The 19,398-nt window shown below is 45.9% G+C and overlaps 1 protein-coding gene across 2 annotated transcripts; it reads right to left on the bottom strand.

Moving 5' to 3' along the window:
• Positions 1–938: 938 nt before the first annotated feature.
• On the bottom strand, positions 939–18,699 carry MCM5 (minichromosome maintenance complex component 5). 2 transcript variants are annotated; one of them, XM_035128482.3, is made up of 17 exons: positions 18,570–18,699; positions 18,021–18,217; positions 17,254–17,380; positions 16,250–16,378; positions 15,431–15,603; positions 13,460–13,615; positions 11,850–12,016; positions 10,768–10,939; positions 10,110–10,221; positions 8,986–9,129; positions 7,689–7,754; positions 7,179–7,355; positions 6,459–6,571; positions 5,599–5,727; positions 4,461–4,603; positions 3,941–4,068; positions 939–1,335 (listed from the first exon to the last, which is right to left on the bottom strand). In XM_035128482.3, the coding sequence occupies exons 2-17, from the start codon at positions 18,185–18,187 to the stop codon at positions 1,234–1,236; spliced, it is 2,205 nt and encodes a 734-aa protein (XP_034984373.1). In that variant the 5' UTR covers positions 18,188–18,217; positions 18,570–18,699; the 3' UTR covers positions 939–1,233. The 2 variants fall into 2 exon arrangements, with proteins under 2 accessions (XP_034984373.1, XP_034984374.1); XM_035128483.3 differs by having other exon boundaries at positions 18,021–18,196; positions 18,570–18,691.
• Between the last annotated feature and the right edge of the window lie 699 nt (positions 18,700–19,398).

Consider the following 19,398-nt stretch of genomic DNA (forward strand, 5'->3'; position numbering starts at 1 on the left):
CTCTTAAGTGCCCTGCAAAAATATCATCAAGGCCTATTTAGTCCAGCATCCTGTTTTCCACAGCAGCCAATGAGATGTAGATCATGGAATCTTAAGAGCTGGAAGGGACCCCCAAGGGTCCACTAGTCCAACCCCCTGCAATGTAGGAATGTAAGAATCCTAGAAACTGAACATAAGGGCAATAGCCCCTTTCCTCCTGGTGTCTGTAGACAGCTGGTATTCAGAGGCATTTTGCCTCCACTAGGCAAAGGTTAAAAAAGCCATCATGACTTATCCTGCATGAATTGGTCTAACTCCCTTTCAAAGTTCGTGGGCACCCCCATATCCTATGGGAACAGATCCCAAAGTTTACCTCTGTCAGGTGTTGGCTCTCCCAATGTTGCCAAATGATAACTCCCAACGTCCCTGTCTACCACTGTCATTCTTGCCAGTGCTGATGGGAGTTGTGGTTCAACAACATCTGGAGGGCCAATGGTTCCCTGGACCTGCTGTATCCGTTTCTGCAAAAAAGGGGGGATTTATCCCAGCATCTCCTCTCTGCAACCATCAGCACGCTTCCTTCCTTGCCTCTACCACTGAATGACACATACGCACACACAAATGACTTTAAGTTAGTAACTGGCAATTAATTAATTACCGATGTGTCACTGCCGTGCACAAGAATCAGGTGGCATAAACATGCATTGGAACTAAAACTCAAGGGAAGGATTTTTATTTCCTGCAAACTCTTCGCTCCCGGAACTGTCTCAGCAGGCGACCTCAATGCAGGCCCACTTGACATCACCGTGCAATGTGTATCACTTCAGATTGTGGTATTAATTTCCTGGACTAAGCTTCTAGGCCTTGTGTGAACAGGATCTAGCAGAAACAAGCTGGGAAAGTGACCCTCTTGCATGTTTGCCGGGCAGCCCACCAAACACTCACACGCCCGCAACAAACACGACTATATTTTATTTATTAAGTTTCAATGCAGCTAAAAAGCTTTTGGTGTTCTAGCAAAACACCAATGCGACACTTTAATGGGAAAGCTGGAACAAAATAACAACAGCTCTTCTTATCAGCCTCTGTGCCATGAAGAGTTTCCATCCGCAAGACATAGATGGGGCCAGTCTCTGAAGGACCTTTGTGGTAGGGACAGGAAGCAAACAGCCCGAGGGGACTCACATAACTTTTGTGTCAGGTGTGGTGGGGAGAGCCAATCCGCTTCTGAAGCTCACGGAAGGAAGTGGCGTTCTACTTGATGCGATAGAGGACCTTGCGCTGCATGCGATGCTGGATCTCGCCACGGCGCATCATGAGTTGTAGCACTTTGTAGATGGCATGCTCAGGGTATTTCTGGGAAGGAGGTGAGAGAGTCTGTGAGGCCCACTGTCTATTTTATTTCACTAAATGCATATGCCGCTTAGTTGTTTCTTAAAAAAACTCACCACCTTCAAAGTGGTTTATGAAAAGGATAAAACAATGAAATTATAAATAATTTTTTAAAGAACTATTTAAAATCAATGGGTTTTTTTAATAAAAAAACTTGTCAATATTCTACATATCTGCATAGGCTTGTCTGTAGTGGGCACCAAAAAGCACACAGGGAAGGCACCTGTCTGATATCAACAGGCAGGGAGTTCCAAAGTGCAAGTGCTGCCACACTAAAATATCAAATTACAGTGGTACCTTGGTACTTGAACTGCTTGGCTCCCAAACAAATCGGCTCCCGAATGCTGCAAACCTAAAAGTAAGTGTTCCGGTTTGCGGACATTTTTTGGAAGCTGAACATCCAACGCGGCTTCTGCTTTTGAGTGCAGGAAGCTCCTATAGCCAATCGGAAGCTGCGCCTTGGTTTTCGAACTCCTGGATTGGATTAAGTTAGAGAACGAAGGTACCACTGTACTTACAAATGTGGCGAGAGTGAAAGCTGTGAGCACCAGTTCCATAGGTCAAAGTAGTCAGGTGGACATAGATGGAATGAGGAGATCTCACAGGTAGACCGGACCCAGGCTGAAAAACAATCGCTGAACTGGGGAGGGGGTGGGGATGTTGGGTGAGTTAAGAGGCCAGCTCCTGGCTAAATTGATTGTGCAGGGTGTCAAGATTAGTGTCTGCTCTAGCAGAGAAGCTTTGCTTCTGAGATGCAACAAAACACAGTGCAGGGTTTGAAGGGAAAAGTGGGGTGGGTGAGGCAGAGAAGGTCAAACGCTTCTTCTTCTTTTCATTTCCACTCTGTGCTGTTTATGTATTATGGGTCTATGGTCCTTGCCAGTGGGGTCGATCCAGCTCAAGTAACTTGAGAGAGCAGAGAAGGTTCAGAGCTGGATGTGGCAGTGGTAGGTGTGCAGGGTTGCATCCTCAGTGATGAGAAGCAGGGCTCCAGCGATAGCTCTACAGCCCTCTTGCACACAAAAGCCACATCCTCATGTGGGGACAGTCACGCCTTATTCCCCCTCTTCCTTCCTTCAAAAGAGCACAGAGCCCCTTCATGCGCTTCCTAGTTGGTCTCCTATGCAGGCAGCTTACAGGGCTAACCCTGCTTCACTTCAGCAGCAGAACTGCATCCCTCATGTGCCCTTCAGAGCATTATCCCCAACAGCTTGCCGAAGATGGCATGCTCAGAGCCAAATCAAAATGAGAGTGTGGCCAGCTGCTCAACCTCACCCCAGGGCTTGCTGTGGGTGAACAGCTCATGAGAAAGCTGCCCTACGCCCCCCATGGGTGCCACAGTAGCTTTTCCAGAACCTTTCCTTACTGGGCAATGATACATGGCACTGTGGCCTGAGCCTGCAAGTAGACGTCATGCAATCTGTTTAGGGGGTGCGGGAACTTTGGCTTCCAAAAGCAGAACTGTTGGCTTGTTCCCATGGAGATGAAGTGAACAGACCCCTCTTAACCTGCTTCAGAGATGACTTGCAGCGTCGGAAGCAAGGTGAGAACTTAAGAAAAACTTTCGTAACAGTCCTGTCCTCTTAGCGGCCAATCAGATTCCTCTGGGAATCTCATAAGCAGGGCAAGAGCGTAACAGGAGTGAGTGATGAAGAGCCCTCAACTACGTTAGGTGTGTTAAGTGCCTGGTGTTAACACACAAAAAAGGGAGTCAATTCTAGGCTTGGTTATAGTAAACCTCAAGCAGGTGGGGAGGTCAGGTAGAAAATCCTTGAGTGTGAAATGTTATTGTTTCAGAAAACACACACTTCAGATCTTTCAGCATCATGAAGAAACCGTGAAAGCAGCTAGGAAGTGTTTGTTTTTAAAATAAATATCCCCCAGTCTGTTGCTCTTCAATGAAGGTGGATAAGGAGATCAGGTGTGTGTACTTATTTCTATTTATAGAATATAAATATCCTTTCATAAAATACCAGGGCAGTTGTATAGCAATGTAAAATTTGCTGGTCTTTGACCGTATTAGTTTTACTTACTTACTAGCAATGTAAAACAATTAAGGGCAGTACAGTGGTACCTCAGGTTAAGAACTTAATTCGTTCTGGAAGTCTGTTCTTAACCTGAAACTGTTCTTAACCTGAGGTACCACCTTCGCTAATGGGGCCTCCTGCTGCCGCCGCACGATTTCTGTTCTCATCCTGAAGCAAAGTTCTTAACCCAAGGTACTATTTCTGGGTTAGCGGAGTCTGTAACCTGAAGCGTCTGTAACCCGAGGTACCACTGTACAAAAGTTTCTCTTCAATGGAAGTAGAAGTCCACAAGGGCTCTAGCTCAGGCCTGCGCAACTTGTAACCTCAACAAAGCCAAATTTCTGAAGTGCACACCAGGGATGGATAGCATCTCATGATACTGCAACCCTTGGTTTGTGTAAGCCTCTTAAAAAATTTTTTTACTGCCTTTGAAGGACCGCAAACAGAGACGGATTATCAGTGTTTGGCAGGTAGCGTGTAGGTCGCAAATTCTGCCAGCCTCTCCCAGGCTTGCCATGAATTGCCTGACCCACTGAACTCACTTGCTTCACGAAATCCTGGATGATGCTGTGTTCGGATACTTGGGAGCCAATGGCAAAGCGACGCTTGAGCTGCTTTTCAATGCGCGACAGCATCTCCTGGTCCTCCTGGGTAGTGAAACCCTCCACGCCTAGGGAAGAGATTTAAATGCAGTTCTCTTTACGAAAGCTTAAATGCAAAAATCTGTGGGCACCACCTAGTTAACACAGTACAATGGGGTGGGTGGACTAGGGGTATAGTGCATCTACATGCAAAACGTACCAGGTTCAATCCTCAGCATCTCCAAATAGGGCTGGGAATGTCCCCTGCTTTAAACCCTGCTGGCCTGTGGCCTCTGGAACGCCGTCCAGAAGGGAAAGTGGCCTGGCCTAAACCCACCTTGTAAATCAATGGCACAGGCTATTGACTGCCTTTTCCACTGGAAAGAGCACATTTTGTATCTTTCCAACAAGACTATGTATACCCAAACACTTCCAGAGGACACGGGTGTCGTGCAAGTGTGCTGCTGTTTTGTTGTCTCACCTGAGAGGCTGCCCGACATGGCAGCATCGAGCGTAGACACCTGGAAGAGCCGCAGGGCTTCCTCGACATCTGCGTCCGTGGCAAAAGGTTGGAGCTTCATCTTGCTGAGGGACTCTGCAATCCGCACAATGGCCTCCAGCTGCCTGCATGGCAGAAATGAAACATCATAAGCAGTCGTACCTTGGATCCTGAACACCTTGCGAGTTGAATGTTTTGGCTCCCGAATGCAGCAAACCCGGAAGTGAGTGGTTCCGGTTTGTGAACGTTCTTTGGAACCCGAACGTCCAACCTGACTTCTACGGCTTTCAAATGTTTTTGAAGTCAAACAGACATCCGGAATGGATTCCGTTTGACTTCCGAGGTACCACTGTATATATCTCGAAGGGGAAAGAAATGAAGGTTATCGCAGCAAGGGAACTGGAAACTTACGGAGGCAAAGCCTCAATCAAATGCCGGGAACAGAAGAAACACTTGCTAGAAATTGCAATTGTTAACAGAGGGTAGAAATTGCCCTTAAGTCTAGACACGTTGCATTTCAACACAGAATGCACATCTATAAGTAGGAAAATAAAGCAGCTATATGACAAGGAAGAAGGGACCCAAACCTATGCTTGCCATTGAGATACAGATTTCTATGTGCAGGGATTGATTGATTGATTGAAGAGGATCTGCATTCCAGCTGGTCAAGAGATTATGGGAGCAGTTAACGCAGCAATGTATTCCTGTGCCAAGAACATTGTCATGAAACACTTTCTACACTTGAGGTGCAACATTACCATCTCAGCAAAAACTAGGCCAGGCAGAGAACAAAGCCTCACATAGCCAAGTCTCCCTTCTCATCGGCACGCAGTCCTATTTCATGGCCCAGGCCAAGCCCAACCACAGGCAAGATTCCTTGAAGAGAACCTTCATACAGCATCTGTGCCCCCCACTCGATCCAAGCAGCCAGCAGAAGGATACACATCCGTCATCCAACGCAATTTCCCTGAGAAAGATCTGACCGTCTTGCCTCAACAGTGCATCTGTCTTGGCCTCACGCAAGGGAGCCTGCCAAGAACAAGAGGCCTCCTAGGCCATCCTCTTAGGCACCATCCTTTCATTCCTTCCCATCCCTCACAGACACCTGCTGCCACCTCACCTGACTGTAATGGGAATGCTGGATCGACGGTCGGTTTCCCTCTCGTGCTGGCGGGCTCCGCTGCGCATGAGGATGTAGCGGTTCTTCAGCTTCTCTGCGGCCTCTGCAGAAAGACGAGGGCCGCACTTCCTGCAGAGGACATTGCAGGGCTTAATAAATCAGAGGGCGCACCAAACCCACACAATTCTACCAGAGGCTTCCCTACCAACTGGCTCTGCCACAGATTTTCCCCAGTCTCACCCATCTGGAAGAGTCTCCGTCCCATTCAAACCCCAAGCTAGAAACAGCTTTATATTTTTGAGAGCAGATTTTTGGAGATCTAATCCAGCTTTTCCCCCACAGCATCTCCAATGACTCAGCACTGTCATTAAACTCGGAAGCACTACCCAAAACTGCTAAGCGGAACCCAAATTCCAGAAACTGAAGTTTGAATGGCAAGTTATCAAGGTTATACTGGAGCAATATGCCTTCACATAGTTGTAGAAGACTTGGCCTTGTGGTTTGTGGGATATGGCCCTTGACACCAGAATGCAATGTGATGAGGAATGCCAGTGAAAATGTTGGGAGGGTTAGGAATGGGGGGCAGTGGTGGTGTCAATATTTGTTCACTGGCACCCCTCCGTTTGCTTTAGAGCAACAAAAGAATTCACTCTGAGCTTTCAAAAGCTAAGGTGGACAAGGCTTTTTAGCATTGTGACATTCACAGCTATTCAGGCTGCTTTTAGTTAAAGAAGGTATGGAGAGCAGGAAAGGGGCACATTACAACTAGCTAGGTCTCAGCCCACTATACTGTACAGCTTGTTTAGAAGCGCTTGCCATCCTTCCCAGGTGACGGTGCTACAATTTCTCAATTGACTCACGCTCGGCAGTAGGCGATCAGCTTCTTCAGTTTGTTCAGCTCAATCTCCCCCTCCACAGCTTGGGTCTGGGTCAGAGCACTCACATGCAGAGCCATCACGTGCTTGGCCAGTATCTGTGGATACACCACAGAGCAGGAGGGGTTGGAAGCACGAAGCACACCAAACAGGAGTCTTTTAAACATGCAGGAAACATATGGCCAGCAAAGAATTCATTTAAACAAGTGCAGGCTAGGCTCTAACTCCTTGCCTTAGTTCTCAGTTATTATCTATCCTTTAGGAAGCAGTCTCAGTTTACAGCGTGCTCTGCAGCCTTGCAAATAAAATCATCTTGTGCAGGCAGACGGCACAATATTCCCATGCCAGAGGCTGCGAGGTTGTGTGGCCTCATCGAGCAGCAAAGCATTATGGGGCAGATATGGGACTTGGAGCACAAGATTTGTTCAGATTGGCCTTTGGATTTCAGCTTCCCAGCCTGCAGAAATGCTGAATCCTATCAAGGATGTTATGCTACCTAGGAGGGCAAGCCGAACAGAAAACATAGACTGTTGGGGTCAAGGGCCTATCCTATCCTCCAGAAGTGCTCTGCCATGACAAATGCATGAAAAGCAGGGTCATGTCTGAAGACACAGTCCCTCTTCTGCTATTACGAGGTAGTTGGTTTCCCCGGCAGGCAGCCCTGCAGTGCCTTCCCCTGTACACAAAGCTACCCAGCCCACCTACCATATCTCTTTCCTCATTGTGCTCATCCTTGACAATGAAGATCATGTCAAATCGGGAAAGGATGGTGGGCATGAAATCTATGTTCTCTTCGCCTTTAGTTTCGTCCCAGCGACCAAAGACAGAGTTGGCAGCTGCCAACACGGAGCAGCGTGAGTTTAGGGTGGTCGTGATACCGGCCTGTGTGAGCGCACCAAGGCGAAAAGGAAAAAAGTCACGTCAGCGGGAATCCGAAGCATGTCAGTAAATAATGCAAAATCAACGGGCACGTAAACCCACGTGCAAGTACTGAACGCAGACCAGGCCCATAGGGTGAAGGTTAATCCTTGAAACTCATCAGCTCTTTTTCTTTTGCATGCCAGTGAGAAGAAATTAGCCCCGCTTCATTGGGTCCTTACCATTTAAAAGCCAAATCAGAGATCCAAGTTAAGACTCACAGGCTGAAGATACTTAAAGCAAGCAGGTGGGACGCCATGCCTAAAAGGTCGCTGCTGCCTTGGCAACGGAGCTCACCTTGGCAATGGAGATGGTTTGCTGCTCCATCGCTTCATGGATAGCCACTCTGTCATCCTCACGCATCTATAGAAACAAAAAAAGAGGGGGGGGGGAGAGGAGAAACAGAATCCAGAAAAATTATAGAGTCAGGTTTCTCATAGGAATGGAAGAGAGCATCAAACAGTCTACACCAGGCATGGCCAAACTTCACCCTCCGGCTGTTTTGGGACTACAATTCCCATCATCCCTGACCACTGGTTCTGTTAGCTAGGAATGGTGGGAGTTGGTAGTCCCAAAACAGGTGGAGGGCTGAGTTTGGCCATGCCTGGTCTATACTATTTCCTGCTCTTGCAACTGACGCAAGATGCTACCCCATCTCCCCCTCCTTGAGGGCTGCACTACAATATTTTTATTTATCCATTAACCAGTGGCTAGAGGCAAACTACCGACTTTTAAACTTCAGAATGTAAACCTTTCATGCAACAAATGAATCTAGACGGCATATGATCAACATTTTGAAAAACTTTTACCTCAGGATTGTAACCATTTGCCCACAGCCCTAATGGTGTGTTTTTTTAAAGGGCTAGTTGGCCTCCTAGCATCTGCTTATATTATGCATTACTTAATATATATTAATACACTGTCCTGCCCTCATTTTTTGTGGCATCCCCAAAGCTAACTGGTTGCCGGTGTTAAAGATTCATTCCCCATGTCTGCTGTCATGGGATTGCTGTTTATCACAAGATGGTGTATGTTTTCATTCCACAGTGGGAAGTGACGAAGACAGGATTTTTGTGTTACTGTGTTTCCTGAAGTGAGACTATTGTCCTTTGTTCTTTCTCTTTGCTGTCTGATGCTAGAGAGAGGAAGCCATGTTGCAGTGCTCCGTGTGTGTTTATATGTAAATAAAAGTAGATTGGCCAAAATGCTGAGTTGCTGAGGTCTGTTATGCAACTGCGCAAATTCTGCGGATCCCTAAGTGTGTTAATGCTTCTTGGCATTAGTCGCTGTGATGTTGGGGCTGAAGAAAGCTTTTGAAGCTCCCGAACGATTGACCAGGAGGGAGGAAACATGCCAGTCGGGCATGTGTCTCTTCCAGGGTCCTACTCATGTGTAAGAGATCCTAACAGCCGGTTGCTTTGGACTAAAACTCCCATCAGCCCCAGCCAACACGTTCAATGACCAGAGATGATGGGAGATGTGATCCGCAGCATCTGGAAGGCTCTATGTTGGAGAAAGCTGCTGTGCTAGGAGACCTGCTTCAACCATTGAACATATGGTAACGCAGAATTTTGCTGGCGCACTCCCTTCGCACCTTGTCAAACTCATCAATGCAAACCACTCCCCCATCAGCCAGCACCATGGCTCCTCCTTCCATGAAGAAACTCCGTGAAGATGGGTCTCTGATCACCGAAGCTGTCAGGCCAGCTGCACTGCTGCCTTTCCCAGAGGTGTACACCTGAGAGAGAAACCGAGAGAGAGAGAGAGAGAGAGAGAGAGAGAGAGAGAGAGAGAGAGAGAGAGAGAGAGAGAAATGCATGGCATGTCAGATGCATACACTCTTCAGCCCAGTCAGTTTATGGAAAATCTGGTGTAACCCAATACAGTGATGCCTTGCAAGACAAAATTAATTCGTTCCGCGAGTCGTTTTGTATTGCGAAAATTTTGTCTTGCGGTTTTCAAATTTAAACAAAGCAAAGCAAAAATAAAATGCAAACAATTTCGTCTTGCGAAGCACAGCCATAGAAAAATTAGTCTTGCAAGTCAACAAAAAGATTGACAAACGCTTTCATCTTGCGAGTTTTTCGTTGTGCAAGGCATTCGTCTTGCGAGGTACCACTGTAATGTGGGAAACATACATCTCAAAGGGGGACATCATCCTGAGTCAAAACCCTATCATGGAGATGGGCCTTCTGTGTACACCCCACTCCGAATCTTGGCAGGAACTGCAAGGAAAGCCCCCACCCCCCAACAAAATTTCTGAATTGTCTATTATGGGGTCAGGAAGGATCTCCTGTAGATATTTGAGCTCTGGGCCATACAAGGCATTATAATCAAGCCCAGGAGCATACAGGCAGCTGGTGTAGAACTATTAAGATAGGTGGTCCATGATCCCATATAACTTCTCCAGTTAATAAACCTGGCAGCCATATTCTGCACTTGCTATAGCTTCTGTTTTCAAGGGCAGCCTGCAAAGAGTGTATTGCAACAAGCCAAACGAGGTCCCTAGAGCAGAGATTACTGACAGCAGTAACCCATGCCCATCAAAGATCAGTTTGAATGCATTTTTGATATATCCATAGGTTATATTCGTGTGAATTCAGTTGGGTATTTCTGATGCATTGTGTGGCTATTTCTTTGTGGTGCAATAAAACAGTACGGATTTTTCTATTTTTAATCCCAAAGTGGCAATATGCAACTGTGCCTCAGGACACTTACCCCAATGGGTGAACATCTTTCTACAAACTTCAGCAGCTGGGACTTGGCTGTGCCTGGGTCTCCCAACATGAGCAGATTAATATCCCCTCTGCGGGTCAACCCATCTGGAAGCCTGTAGAGTAAAGCCAGAGAGAGGAGGAGAGAAGGTGAGCTCATTTCTTAGTAGCCCCATTTTGGCTCCACCTGTCAGCACTCACCACCCGAATTTGCTATTAGGAGCAGAGTTGATGTATTTCGAACCAGCCTGTCGAAAAGCAGCTACCAAGAGCTTCAAGGCCATTGGGAAGGAAGGGTACCTTCTTCCATTCCACCTTACCAAGTTATTGGCATTAAATTAGCCACAGATGCTCGTGCTATCATTTGATTGGCTTGTTAATGCATTATGTTCCAAGTTAGTGAGTGGAAGTTTTCAGTAGTGAGCCAGGAACTGCCCAGGTCAACTAGTGACACCCTCAGTGAAGAAGGAATGTGGCCAACATGGCCTTCATTTCATTTTAATATACTTCTGGTATCTCTCGACTCTACTCGACGGGAATAGTCATGACACACACTGGACACAAATGCAACTGTTAAATGGGCTGCTCTCCTTCAACATGGAAGGACACTTTCTTCTAACTGTATTCCTGTTCTGTTCTTCCTTCATGCCAATTGCCAATACCTCTTCCGAGAGCCTCCAAAAAGCATGCAGGCAATAGCCTTCTTGATATCAGCACTTCCATAGATGGAGGGAGCAATACTCTTGGCAATTGTCTCGTAAATATTGGGCATGGAAGCGAGTCGTCGGAAGTCCTCTTCTTCCTGAGGAGTCACAGAACTACTGGCACTACGTCCTAGAGGAGAGAATACAGAAACACTCAGGACACTCAATTTTAATCATTTTAAGCATTCACTGCAATGTCACAGTAGCCCCCATTTTTTTTATATTTCCCCCATCCCAAAAATTACCATTTCTTTCTGTACACTTAGAAGAACTTCATCCCTATTTCAGAAAGGAGAATACAGACGGAGAAGGTTTATTTATTTAACAACATTTGTATACGGCTTAGTTGTAAATAAAACCCCTAAGTGGTTTACAAAGTATCTAAAATACACATTTAAAATGGAAGTCAAAGACTAAAATGAAGGGTTTTTTTATTTAAAAAATCAAATTATAAATAAAATCCACAGTTAAATATATACATTGCAAGCAAAATGTAGATTAAAATACATGGTAACTTCACGTTTGATTAGGCTTGCCTAATCAAAAAAAGATTTTAGCAGGACCCAGAAAGAGAACTGCAAAGATACCTACTTAATGTCAATCAGCAGGGAGTTCCAGAAGTGCAGGAGTTGCCACACTAAAAGGCAGATTCCTTACAAGTGCAGAATGAACATGATGTGGCACTTTTAAAAGTGCCAGTTACACAGATGGATGTGTTTGATTATTCATGTCTGCTCCTGTTTATTCTACAAAGTTATTTGCATTCAGTACCCCCAGAGAGTGAATTTACAAATCAAATCGATAGCACTTCTATGTGCCACATTGACAAATTAGCACAGTGGGCCAGAGTTTGAGTAGTGAGACAGGAATTTCCTGGATTAACGTGAGGTTAAGTTGCCTCTCAGCCACAACACCAAAGGACTGCCCTTCAAATCAAAGCATTCCTGAGCAGGTGGTTCAAGTTTACATGAACGAAAAATAGGCAGGGCAGTATTAAGAACCAGAAACAAAGGAGCAGAGTTTTCCAAAAGCAGCGTTACCTGAGCCTTCCGTGTCCACTTGGATTCCCACCACACGGATGTAAGAGCTTCGTATGCCCACGCCAACATTGTCCCGGCCCTTGTTCTTTGTGAGGCCAGACTTCTTGATGGAGTAGATGCCCATGATGGTCACTCTGTTCCCAGGGACAACCTTGTCACATAAATACCTGGGGGAAAAACAAATTATTAGCATAAGCAAAGAGAGAAAGCAAAGTGGAACTATAAGATTGCTTTTTGTTTCCTCTTGAATGACAAAAAGAATTACCAAGTAGGCATGCCTCAAATATTGCAGAGTTGGCCCAGGAGACAAACTTTTGCCATTTTATTTACTATCAGGTATTTTTATCTTGCTTTTCCATTGTACATCTCTATCTTTAGAATGCTCACAGTGGTTAACAACGTGCCAAGAATGTTGTAATTGTTTTCAACACATGCACATAAGCAAGATGGCAATCGCTGTGTTCCTGCGTCATTCAGCCGGTGGGTAGTTGACCCGGTGTACCAGCTGGGAATTGGACTAGAAAATAAGTCTTTGGGTTCCTTCCAAATTTGCTAAATAGCTTTATAGTGCAGTCTTATTTCATGCCTACTCAGAAGTAAAACCCAGCGAGTTGACTGGAACTTACTCCCAGATAAGTGTGCGTAGGATTGCAGTTTTAAATCAATATCAACAGGGCCATTCCTGTGGCCCACCTACATTCTCATGTCTTCAGGAATCACCATTATCTAACAACCCATACCCCGAAAGTACACAGAAGGTGTCAAGGCACTGGTATCTTCTTCTATCCAATTTTGTAGAGCCAGAGGACACTGCAACAGACTCAGATGTTCAATGTAGCCATTCTTATGACAGGTTCAGCATAGGCAGCTGTCTTACATCAGCATCAGAACATTTGGTCCACCTAGATTACTGCCTACACCAGGGATTAGGAACCTGCGACCCCACTAGATACTGTTTATTTAATATTTCTAGAAGTATTTTTAGACCATCCCTCATATAAATATCAGGATAAAAAAATTCCTTCCAGTAGCACCTTAGAAACCAACTAAGTTTGTCATTGGTATTAGCGTTCGTGTGCATGCACACTTCTTCAGATACACTGTGTATCTGAAGAAGTGTGCATGCACACGAAAGCTCACACCAATGACAAACTTAGTTGGTCTCTAAGGTGCTACTGGAAGGATTTTTTTAAATTTTGTTTCGACTACGGCAGACCAACACAGCACAGCAAAAAAAATTTTTAAAGCATCATACACCATAAAACCATGCAGAATTATCATAAAAATGACTGGCTCATCTTTTGATACAAACTCTCATCAGTCCCAGCCAGCCAGCATGGGAACCAGTGGGGGTTGTTGGGAGTTGTAGTCCAACATCTGGATGGCCAGAGCTTAGCCGTCCCTGGTCTACACTGATTGCCATCAGCTCTCCAGGCTTTCGGACAGGGCTCTTTCCCCATCACCTGCTATCTGAACTTTTTACCTGGAGGTGCCTAGGGGGTTGAACCTGAGAACTCTTGATTTCAAAGCGTTTGTTCTACCACCGATAAATAAACCCCTCTTCCTAACAACTAAGTTCCCTGTCTAAATCAGCTGATGGGAGTCGTCACCTGTCGCAGTAGAGCTGCATGTGCCTGGGCATCTCCCCATGGGGGACAGCATCTGGCGACTCCTGGAGCTTCAGGGTCTGGAAATCCACACATTTGCACTTGTCCGGAACAATGAAGTATGGGTCCAAAGGGCACTTTGTTAGGCCTGTCTGTTCCCTGAAAAGGGGAGGGGGGCAAGAGAGAGAAGAAAATGGGTGCAGGGAAGATGGGAGCAGATTGTACATTAGAGTTTTTATTTATACTTTTCAAATTTATACATTTTATTAATTCTACAATCATTTTAACATTTCAAAGTTTTGTCTTCCTTCCCCCTTTTCCTGCGGTTCCTTAAATTAATTTTTTTAAATATCTTCTGCATATCCAGATTCATTTAATTCGCTCATTTGATTATCTACTTTAAATATAAACTCTTATGAAACCGCAGGTTATTACACAATCCTGCCAATGTTTTTATCTGTTCGCAATTCATCTGTAAATATTCAATAATTATCTTGATTTCTTATTCTTCCAGTTCTGCATATTCCATAAGTTTTTGTATCCATTCTTCCTTTGCTGATTCCATTAGAAGGTGTTCCATGGTGTGCTTTTATAATCTTTGTCTAAGTCATCGTCCAAGACACCTAGTCTGGCAAGTCATGAAAATCCCTGTTTTGCAGATTAAGGAAATGGAACCAAGAGACACCAAACTTGCCCCAAGATTACCTACTGTGCCCAAGGAAGGTTGCTGAACCCACAGACCATAGCTTCATGTGGGGACCATATATTCACCTGACCCCTACTCACAAAAGTGTTAAGGGAAAGCCTTCAGAGGACATACTAAAGATATAGGGTTGTTTTACCTGTGCACTGCTGGGAGAAAAGTAAAAGTAAACCAAAGTCTATAGAAGTCAGCTAAAGCAAGCATGGAGAACCTTTGCAGATGTTGCTGAACCAGAATGCCCATCACCTCTCACCATCGGTTGTGCTTGTTGAGGGTTTATAAGAATTGCAGTTCAGCAATATCTGGATGGCCAAAGATTCCCCACACCTGAGCTAAAGTAAAAAGGATTTGATTGACCCAACACACTACTTGCTCTTCTGCGGTGGTACAATTAGGTTAGTTTTAGGCTCTGGGCTCAGCAGCCTGATATTACCAACTGATGCGGGTGGGTGCTGTGCATCTTTCCATCAGCTTTCCATCATCTTTTCCATCAGCCAGTCCTTCTTGATCTAGAGGCCCTGGACTTCTGCCCCAAAGTCACCCACAGCCCCCAAGTGAGCCAATTGCTCTTGATTAAAAGCTGCTGATCTGTTTAATTCTTAGGTCCTTTCTGAGAACACGGGACAATTGCATTTCCCATGAAGGAGGTATCAAAAATCTTAGGAGGAGGGCAGGAAACCTTAAGCAAAACTAAGGTTGCAGTCTTACGGTTGCCTGCTTGAGAACAAGATCCATTTAACTTAGTGTGATCAACGTCTGAGCAAACACACATAAGACTCTGCCATAAAACAAATGACAGGGGCTGCAATCCAAACCTCGCCGGGGCATGCATGTATTGAGTGAAGGCATCCCTTTGCTTGCATCTCCTGGCTCAGCCCAATGCCTAACAGTATCCCGACCAGCAAACCCTCAAAGCGGGGCACTCTGGGGCTGGGCCAGACTGAGATCCACTAGATCCTGAGCTACTCTCACAGCTGATCTGCCTGGTCCCCCCCCCTCCCTTTCATTTGCTGTGGGTGGCCTGGTTGTGATTCTGCAGAGCCTTGGTGGTGCAAAGTTTAGATTGCTCTGTAAGACTCCAGAAACTCGTACCTGGTTTCTTGGCAGTAAGGTCCACTAAATTCCAGTGTCCTGAGAGCAAGCTCTAAATAATGCAATCGTATACATGTGGCTGGGCATGCACAGGGCTGCACTGCAGAAGGATTTTGCACGTGAGATGGGGCAGACACACAAGAGAAGAGGTGCACTGGGAAAGGGACTTTCAGCCTTACGTGCTGCATTTCCGAGGAAGAGCGTATCCTTCCAGGCCAGGGCGCAAGGCAATGTTGGGGATGATGTTTCGGCATGTGCGACACTGGATGGTGATCCTGGTGGCTTTGGCTCTCACAGCAGTTGCAGCGATGATGATTCCTGGGATCTTCACCAGATGAGACATCTGCTCCGACTGCAAAGCAAGCAGGAGGGAAACACAGCTGTGAACAAGCTCCAAAGGAAACAGCTGCAAATTGCACTCCAAAGTGTTCAGAGCCAAATGCAGTAAATCCACAAATTACAATTTCTCTTCCCCCTGTACCTAACAAAATCAGTTTTAAAAAAACTCAAAGTGCTCCAGTTTCTAAATGCAGGTAGGTAAATGGGGAAATAAAGCCAAGAATGCAAATCAAAACATTTAATGAATGTACACAACATGCCTAACGTACTCGACTACAGAATATGGTTTTTATATGATTTTATTTTCAAAGCTGAGAATTGTGGAAGATTTGGACATAGGCACGAAAATTTCCAGGGGCAGCTTCCTATGTGAACTTAAAAGATTACTCTCTCCCTGCCCACAGGGAACCATCAGACTTCCTGGGTCAAACAAATGAGAGATGACTACCATCATTGTGTTTACAAGGCTTATGGATACAGAGGGGATCCACATTGGTTTTGGCTTTTGCAAAACTACTGCTTGTCACCCACTTTTACTGACTCACTATAAGGCATCGAGCAAGACCATGTGTTTTTTTCTTCAAAGGGTTTCTCCACATTTAAATGCTCTACTGTAGCTTCTCCTCTTCAGTCTATCATAGTGAATCCATCCAGCTCACCTTGAGACTGCGGATATTGGCTGGATTGGCATCCGACCTCAGCATGACTTGAATGTCTTGAAGAGTCTCCTCTCCCGTTGGACGAGGGCGTGTTATTTCATCAGCCACCTCCTTTGCCGCTTCCTCTAGCTGAGAAAAAGAATGGTGCTGCTGAGAACATCAGAAGCCAATGTCTATCACTCCCTTTGTTAGCAAGCTCAAGTGGTAAGTGTCAACAGAAATGAAGCCACTAAGAAATATGAGGGAGGTATCAGCATGCTTGGGTGAACCCAAAGGTAAGCAGAAGTACATTGGGCAGGGGCAAAAAGCCCAAGACTACCAAAGGAGAATTGAGCATACTAAGCGATGGTTGACTGACAAAAAATAAAGGAGGGGGCAATGGAACAGAGGAGGGCATAACTGGCCAGCAATGTTTTGTTTCAGGTCCCCCTTGGGGACAGCCAGAATGGTGGAGTGGTTAGACTAGGACAGGGGTCCCCAAACTAAGGCCCGGGGACCAGATGGAGCCCAATCGCCTTCTAAATCCGGCCCACGGACAGTCCAGGAATCAGCATGTTTTTACATGGGTAGAATGTGTCCTTTTATTTAAAATGCATCTCTGGGTTATTTGTGGGGCATAGGAATTTGTTCATATTTTTTTTCAAAATATAGTCCGGCCCCCCACAAGGTCTGAGGGACAGTGGACCGGCCCCCTGCTGAAAAAGTTTGCTGACACCTGGACTAGGACCTGTGAGACCAGGGTTCAAATCTCTACTTGGCCATGAGACTCATTGGGTGACCTCAGGTCAGTGACCAACTCTCAGTCTAACCAACCTCACAGGGCTGTTGTGAGGATAATATGGAGAAGGGCAGGGGAGACTAAAGCATGCCACCTTGATCTCCTTGGAGGAAAGGTGGGATATAATATGTAGTAACAAAAATAATAAATCAATGCTGCCCATGTTCATCTGAATGCAACCTACTATTTCTGTCTCCCAGCCATCTCACCCTTGCCTCATACATACCAGCTGCAGGTGCTCAGCAGGTTGCTTGAACAGGTAGTCTGCCAGGTCCTCATCAAAGCTTGCCAAGTCCTCCATCTCCACCTCAATCCAGTACTCCCCCAGGTTGTAATGTCGCTTAAGCTCATCTCTTAATACGGTGGATGGGTGGGGGGGGAGAGAAAAATGTTTTCGTTTGGCAGGACTTAAAAGTGACAAGCTCACACCCTAGTACACACTAACATTCTACTGTGCTCATGCTCCTTTGCTTTTGTTATTTAATCTTATTTTTTTTCCCTGGTTGGGAGCTGCCTTGAGAACTTTGCAAAGGGGTAGTAGCCATGTTAGCCTCTTGCAGCGAAAACAATCCAAGAGTATTGTGACAATTTGTCAGCTGGCTCATGCCACCCTAATTTTTGTTAGTCATTAAGGTGCCACAAGACCCTGTTCTCGAAGCTACGAACATGAGTTTGACCAAACTGCGGGAGGCAGTGCAGGACAGGAGTGCCTGGCGTGCTATGGTCCATGGGGTCACGAAGAGTTGGACACGACTAAACAACAAAGACCCTGAGAACTTTGCCACAGGACAGCCTATAAATACAGTAAACAGAGCCATACTAATCCAAACCAATAATACTGTATATTAAAAGCACAATACATTAAAAGCACAATACTACACTTATATACTCAGGAGTTAAGTCCTACTAAGTTCAATGGGGGTTTACTCCTAGATAAGTAGATACTGTGCAGCATTTTAGCCTTCAAGTTAAACAAAAAAAGGAAGAAGGTACCTGTATTTGAAGGTGAACCCAGTCCGGTCTGTTCCAACCCGATACTGTCTTAAAAACTCTTTGAAACGTTTCTGCAGCTGGGACTTTCGGACTTGCCCCTCATCAGCTACTGGCTCCCCACCGAAGCTGTCACTGTAGAAGATGCCAGGGTCATCAAAACCAGACATGACGATTCCCTGTACAGAAAAAGGAAGGAGCTGTAAAAGAGCAAAAAAAAGGGAAATGAGACCAGGCACGGGTTGGCCTCTAAGACCTAAACCAAACCATAGTAGAGTGCCCAGAAAGATAAAAAGTGCATCTGAGCATGTACAAAGCCAATGTGCAACAGTCAGTTGCACTTTTACTTTTTTGCGTGTTCTTTCAAAAAGTTTGATTCTGACATTGCCAGGCCATCAATAGGACAAGAGGTCCCGGATATGGAGACAATACGGTTAGGGAGCGAGGGGCCACTTCCCCGGCCTTCCATCCGACATCCCAGTGGTAAAAACCTACTTACTTCCCCCCCCCCCAACAAGCCCTCCCGGGCTGGCAAACCCCGAAGGCACCCACCTGCTTCCCCAGCCACAAACTTGATTCCCGGGAAAAACAAACTTCCGCCCCCTCGGCGCGAAGAGAACGGCAGACGTTTTCGCGGCAAAAAAAAGTAACCCGCCTATTGTCACACACCGCTCGCTCCCATTGGACTAAATGACCTAAGAGCTTCGTGATTGGTTTCAGGCGCAAGCAGCGTAACCCCGCCTTCTCCGTCGCGAGGAAGCGACGACGGTAGGCGTCGAAGCCGATTGGAGGAGGGAGAAATGAGACCACGCCTGATTTTTTTCTTTAATGAAATGACTAAGCCGCCGTTGGAGAAGGTTTTGGCGCCCAAAGCCTTGAACGGAGCGGAAAAGATGCAGAAGGCGGAAAGGCTTAAGATGGCGGCTGCCAGTACGGCGGCGTGGAGAGGTGTGGGCTGGTCGGTGTCCTGTTGTTGTCCCCACCACCACGACCCCTTCGTATGCATTGAAGGTCCCCAGGCACCCCACGCTCACCCACAACATTGACCCAGCGGCTTCTTTTGATTGTAAAAAACTGTATGGGAAATCAGAAGTCTACATACAGCAACAGTGTTTGGTGTTGCGTAGGCTCCTATGATGTAAGTAATGGTCCCCGCTTGCCAGCCTGCTCCCTAAAATATCACTGGTTTGCTCATTTCTATATACCTATAGGGCACCTACATTCTGCATGGACTGGTTGCATGGCAACATGTGCAAATGGCTTTAGATACCTATTAGGTCCATAAATTACCATATAGCATATATTCAACACACACAAAAGCGACAATTTGTTGTTGACAAAGGACAACTGGACATATAAAGGGCCCATTACCTTCAGTAGC

The sequence above is a fragment of the Zootoca vivipara genome, chromosome 9, assembly GCF_965207765.1.
Source record: "Zootoca vivipara chromosome 9, rZooViv2.hap1.1, whole genome shotgun sequence".
Taxonomy (NCBI): Eukaryota; Metazoa; Chordata; class Lepidosauria; order Squamata; family Lacertidae; genus Zootoca; species Zootoca vivipara.

Bases quoted from the DNA above. Each gene is read 5' to 3' on its own strand.
- MCM5 (XM_035128482.3), bottom strand. From the start codon at position 18,187: ATGTCTGGTTTTGATGACCCTGGCATCTTCTACAGTGACAGCTTCGGT. The intron at 12,017-13,459 runs GTGACGACTCCC...TTTTTCCCCCAG, and splicing joins ATGCAGCTCTACTGCGACAG to GTATTTATGTGACAAGGTTG. The intron at 10,940-11,849 runs GTAACGCTGCTT...TCTCTCCTCTAG, and splicing joins AGTGGACACGGAAGGCTCAG to GACGTAGTGCCAGTAGTTCT.